General features: G+C 46.8%; 1 protein-coding gene across 1 annotated transcript in view; it reads right to left on the bottom strand.

Moving 5' to 3' along the window:
- FANCA (FA complementation group A) overlaps positions 1-6,321 on the bottom strand; it is a 57,653-nt gene that overhangs the window by 50,476 nt on the left and 856 nt on the right. The window contains exons 2-5 of the mRNA XM_019644188.1: positions 3,257-3,366; positions 2,808-2,901; positions 1,032-1,174; positions 794-903 (exon numbers count right to left, since the gene is read on the bottom strand). Of these exons, the coding sequence (XP_019499733.1) occupies positions 794-903; positions 1,032-1,174; positions 2,808-2,901; positions 3,257-3,366 (457 nt within the window). The remainder of the gene's footprint in view (positions 1-793; positions 904-1,031; positions 1,175-2,807; positions 2,902-3,256; positions 3,367-6,321) is intronic.

The following is a 6,321-nucleotide window of genomic DNA, read 5'->3' as shown; positions in this document are numbered from 1 at the left end:
ATCAGGCCTCCATCTCTCAATCCAGCCTCTCCCAGCAAGGCCTCCCTCCCGCAGCACGGACACCCCAGTCCCCAGCCATTCTGCTCGTGTCTCATCTGCCCCCATCACCTTTCTCAACCAGAAACCCGCACTCCCCTTCTCTCCACGCCCCTTCCAGCTCTCCTAGGAAGCCCTTCCAGACCGTCTAATCAGATCCTGGCCCACTCTCCTCTGCATCCCTGGGAGCACCTGTGTTTCAGCTGCCTTCCCCCACTTAGGTAGATGCCTGTTGGCGTAGGGACCATACCAACACCTGACAGATCAACTGAGCTCTGGGGTGTATGCTAAATAAAACAATGAGGGAAAACCAGAGGTACCGTCACCTGCCGTTTTTCTTTCCTCTTTTTTCAACTTACTGATCTTGTTAAATAACCGAGCAGTTTGAGTTCTTTCAATCGTTCATAAAGTTTAAGCCTAATGAATTCAACATGTTTCAAAAAAAGACAGGTAAGAATAATTTTTAGAATTCTATTTTTCTAGTTTACTACACTGCCCTGGGAAATTGTTCACAATTATGTCAGAAGGCAGAACTTGTTTCTGGGCTATATTCTATTCTAATCAGTTTTACTAATGCTGGGTGAATATTAACAAATACGGTAACTGAGGCACTTCTTTCCCATCCAGAGGCATTTATTTGCTCAGCCCTTTCGCCCACGCTCCATAATTAATGAGATGCATGGTGGGATTCCTAAGGAAACGCGGGGATTCTGATGGCTTCACACTGCTTGAAAACCCCTAACCGAGTCAGAGTTACAATCTCAAATTTACCTGTACTTTCCATAATTCTTGACAGAAGGACAGACGGGAGAACATACTGTGTGCTAATAAGTATCGAATGATCTCTAACAAGGAAGATAGCTTTTTCTGAAAAGAGAAGTTAAATCTTTTAAAAAATAAGCAAATACCTGAAACAATATTAAAGAAACGTCCCATTTTCCCAAGCAGCTTGAAAGCAACAAGTAGCACAGTTTCCCCATGGGTCTGCATCTTACTCTTTGCTCTGAGTCCAACAGCACCCCCTGAGGGGCCTCTGCGCCCGCCTCACAGATCTGCACAATGCTAGAGGCGACCATCTGGCTGGACAGCACTGCCACTGGGACCCCCAGCCGCAAGGCTTGATCCCGCAAAGCAGAACCTTAAAGACAACACAGAACACAGGAGACATACTACAAAATCTACTTCAGAAGACTTGTAGTTTAAAATGCCTTCTTTACATTGTAGCACCACAGAAAATGGCCTTTTCAAAGACATCTCTATAGGGAAAGACACAGGTATAAAATTAAGACAACTCCATGACTGAAACAGTTCATGAGAACATAAGAGGCAGCATCTGAAGCCCACAGTTCATACACATATTTGTGCGTCCTGTGGGACACAAACGAGAGAGCGTGGCAGATATATCCTGATTAACAATTTTATCAACTTTTTCTAAAGGAGCGCAACACACTAAGAGCAGCAGGCTCTTAATGAATTCCTGTTTTTCTAATTACTTCAGTGTCAAAGACAGCCCGGCTCCCACCAACTTTACAATGATGTCTGAGTGGAAACTGGTCTGCTTTCCCAGTGCTGTGCCAAGCACCTGGTGGGCAGTGGGGCACAAGTGGGATTCCAGGTGGAACCCGGGTGCTGGGTCCATAGGCAGCCACCAGCCTCCAGGACCAGCCTCTGGTCTGCACTCAATAAAGCGGGAAATGCTGAGCAGCCTGGAAAATGATAGTGCCGATAAGTATGTTGCTTTCTAATTTATTTGACTTCCAAAACTAATTTTTTTTTAAATAGGTAACTGTAGTACATGCCAATTTATTTTCAAGTCCTCGAAAACAGACCAATATGTGACTGAAAACTGTTTTAGTAGTTATTAAGGTTCCGAATGACAGTATTAGAAATTATCAACTGCTATGATCAAAAAATAATTTATGGTAGAAAGATAAAAATTGCTAATTTCTAGCCATTTATTTCCACTGTGTATCCATGGGAAAGTTATTTGTTTTTATTTACAAGGCTTTTATCTTTTCTATATAAGTACAAATAAGGACGATAGCCACTACCTCAGCAGAAAAAACTAAAAAATTCATGAATCAAGGGTCTATTTATATCTCTGTGGTGAAGGTTAAAAGCTTCTTATGTAAATTCTTATGCCTTGATCCTAAAGTCCATATAAGAAAGTGGCTGAGCTTGGCTCCCTGGAATGATGATGCATAATTTGTGTAGTTCAAATATAATAATGGCAGTGAAAATCAATATATTTTTACCAAGCTTATCATTTAAGGCCATTTCAATAGAAATTTAAAACAAATTAATGAATTAGTTCATATCTCTTCCTGAAATGACAGTCGTTACATCATAAAAATGTGAATGATCAGAAAATAACTTATTTTTTGTTATTCCCACAGAACTTTCCCTCTCACCTTCTCAAATTGAAAGGTGGACACTAGAAACATATTGATGGTTTCCTTCATGCTCCCCCACGCAGCACAGCCCATTTTCACCACTTCCATGACTGTGCACATTACTGCCCACGTTTTTCCAAGGGACACTTTGGTTCCTACTGCTTCTGAGCCCCATGTTGAGCAAACAGTTTTTTAAATAACAGCCTCATAACAAACCCCAAACAAGTCTCAAAACCATGACTTGTTCTTAACTACACATATAAGCAGAAAACCATTATCTGGGGGAATTTCTTTTTCTGCTTATTGTAAGCAAATCAAGGTCACTTTATAAAGCTCTTCCATAACTCAATACAGTAAGAAAATGAAGCTCTAACTTACCTATGAACGAACAAGAAAGATCAGCATAGGCCTCAGGGCTGTCACGATCAATCAACGGGCTGAGACAAACTTTTTTATGTGGCGGACCCTCTACCTAGGAACCAAACAAAAACTCCATTTTAAAAATTCAACCTGTGTACGCACAAAAACCAGTGTGCACGTCATGCTTGCCTGCTGCCCTACTCTCAAATATTTTGAGATAAAACATTTTTAAAAAGTGAAACTTACTAAAGCCTTTTTGAGAATTACTAAATTCATTTTTGAACTCCTTTTATCTCCAAGAAGATAAATCTCCCAGATTTTTTCTCACCTAGTCAACATGTAATGGGTGCCTCTCCCGATACTCATGAGGCTTTTCACAGTGTCTTTTCATGAAGATTACGACTTGGCTGGGTTCAAACCGCGCAAACCTACACCTGCCTGCAAAGGCCAAGCCAGTGTCCTCTTACCTCAAGCAAAAGGCGATTCAAGTTCAGGTGGCTTCTCAGGAGGCCCACAGCTGATGCCTGTAACTTCTGTTCCCTCTCAGGATCCAACTTCTGCTTCCTGACCCGTCCCGCTAAGGGGGGGGGGGATCAGTTTTTTAAAAACCACAGCACTATTTAAAAACTCAGGTAAGGACACCTCATGACATCCGGTACCCCCTAACGTGAGGCACGCTATTTCCCTGGGATTCCTGCCCAAAATGCAAAACCGCAATCCAATCCTGAGAAAATGTCAGACACACCCAACTGGAGGGACGTTCTAAAAAATGATGGACCAGCCTCCTCTAAATGTCTAGGTCAGAAAAGACAAGGAAAGACGAGAAACGGTCACCCACGGGGGTAGATTAAGAAGACGGGGAGACTGAATGCGATCCTGGGGCAGAAAATGGACATATATGGGGAAAACCGGTGAAATCCGAGGGAAGTCTGGTTCAGTTGGCGGCACTGCCCCAGCGCTCGTTTCCTGGGGCTGATTCTTGCTCAGTGCGGTTATGCGGTCCTGGAGCTAAGCTAAGTGAACGCTAGTCACCCAGCGCTACTGGACCCACGCGTGGGGTAAACCTTAAATCCCCANGGAGGGGCCCTCCAGCGCAGCCTGACGCACAACCAGGAACACGGTGACGATGCTGTCCAGGTCGAAGCTCTCAAAGGCTCGGGCCAGCAAACGGGCAGCCCAGTCTAGGCGAGAACGGCCAGTCACAGCTGATAGGTGGGCCATCCAGGGGAAACAGCCACTTCCTGGTTAGGACTGGCACCCCCAAGTGCCAATTTCAAGGGACAGAGGAAGCCAAACACCAACTATGCGAGGCAGCAGGCAGCCCCAGGGACAGCCCGGCGGAGTGCAGCCCACAGGGCACAGGGCACCTTCTGGGCAGCTGAGGACTTTCATCCTCGCTGAGGTGGACACTGCGATTCGCCACAGGCTCATCCGCAAACACTGGGGTCTGGCTGACAACACGAGTCGCACACACACCACAGGACCCCACCAGAGCGCACCGGTTACCAGCTGCTGTGCTTCCTGGAAGCAGGTCACCAGTGCAGACACGCAGGACAGCACATGCTGCCAGTTCACCTCGTGTGTTTCCAGAACTTCTTGTAAATGGCCAACAAGCTCCTCTGGACTCAGGATCACGAAGAGCTGAAACCAAAGGCCCCCTCAGCTGTGCAAGCGAAACGCTGGCTGGGCAGGAGCCGGACCCTCCCCCCCTCCCACTTCCGGCCAACAGAACGGGGAGCTACAACAGTAGACACAGTGCCTGTCTCCTCTGCAGCGGTCAGCTCTGGTGGCCCAGACGTGGACAGCTGTATCTGTGAGGGTCCAGGCCCCACAGAGCTTTCCGGAAGCAGATCTCAGATGACCCACCATGGATGCCACCTCGACACTCACCCTGCGGTACAGGCTGGTCAGCAGGGGGTGGGTCCTGGCAAAGCTCCACTCTTTTTGCATTTGAACAGCATCAGAAACTTCATCCAGGAGGAAAACAGACAAAAATATATCAAAGCAGCAAGCACCAGAGAACTGTTTCAGAGCTTCCATGTCAAAAAGCTACCTTGTGTTAATTTTCATTTTTTCAATTAGTGCGGTTCCCCATTTCTATTTGCTAACCATTTTCTATATTATGAAACGCTTGTGTCGGGCCCAGTCACCATTCGGTTATCCTATCACATTTGTTATAAATGTTTTCTAATCCTTTGATTACATGTTAGTTTTGCTGCTTTTAAAGTGCAATAAGCAACCAGTGAGGATACTGTTGAAAGGCCCTCGAGACGTGCAGCACAAGTTGTCGGGGGCACCCAGGTCCCACTAGAGGACCTGCCCGGGAACGGGCGACTGCCCAGGACAGCTCGGTGGGCAAGGTGCTCGGCCTCATTAGTAACAGAAACTTGCAGACACTCTGCCACTAATGGGCTGGGTGACATCAGCCAAAGGACACTCATTGGTAGAAGATGACATGAGTAGGAAACACTTCCAAGAACGTCATGCAACTACATAAGAAAACGCTTAGGACAAATGACAGAAACAGAGCTCTGGAATTTAAAGTATAAATATATTTTCAGAAATCTATTTAGAAAAGACCAGAAGAAAGACTTCATGTTCAAGATTATTTCTATTTTGGCGATGAGATAAGGAGTGACAGTTCTTTCCACACTTCTTTAGTTCTAAATTTTCTTTATAAGAATGCATTCATTTCAAATGAAAGGACAGTTAATGATAGTGTCCTTCATGATCACAAGTGTCTTAGAGCGTTAACACAGGGCCCAAACTCCCAAGGGAGGCCACGGTCCCCAAGCAAACTGGGCCCTGGACCCACCTTTCAGTACAGGCTTGTGGGTGAGTATCTGAGTCAGCGTGTGCCTGAAAAACCTCTTTGGACAATCTGTCAAGATCGTACTGCAGAACGTGTGTCCACTGAACATGCTGAGCCTGCAAACGCAGCAGAAAGAGGCTCTCAGGAAAGGAGACGCCGCCAGGTTCCAAGACGTCACTGCCTCAGCTGACGCTGTCAAATGAACTTCTGTCCAGCAAAGCAGCCATGGACATTGAGGCCCCCAACCCCCAGCTCAGGCCCTCACAGGCTTGCCCTTTCCACGGCCCTGAAACGCTGTCTCTGCCAGACTTGAAATAGAATTGAGGGAAGTGCAGTTTCAACCAGAAAAAAAACCACGAGCAGGAAACAGAGATTCCCATCGAGCCCAGAAGACGGAGGAGGTCACACAGGTCAGGAAGAGCCAGGCCTGTGCAGAACCAGTGGCACGCAGGCCATAGCAGTCACAATAACCTGGACCCAAGGGGGGCCAGCCAGGTCCTAGCAAACTGCAAAGTCTCAGTCTCCCCATCTGTGAAATGGGGGCGAGAGACAGCAGGCTATGCCAAGCCTTGCGCAGAGTGCCTGGTACAGTGCCTGGCACACACAACAGCTGTTCCTGGAGCTACTGATGTCCCATGACAGGAGTGGGGGGGGCGGGGGGGCGTCCATCAGAGGGAGCAGGACGTCACTGACAGGTCAGAAGGGACGAAGGGTGACCAG

Source organism: Hipposideros armiger, unplaced genomic scaffold (assembly GCF_001890085.2).
Source record: "Hipposideros armiger isolate ML-2016 unplaced genomic scaffold, ASM189008v1 scaffold_4, whole genome shotgun sequence".
Taxonomy (NCBI): Eukaryota; Metazoa; Chordata; class Mammalia; order Chiroptera; family Hipposideridae; genus Hipposideros; species Hipposideros armiger.
Note: the sequence above shows the minus strand (reverse complement) of the source record. Positions and strands in the feature narration are given on the sequence as shown.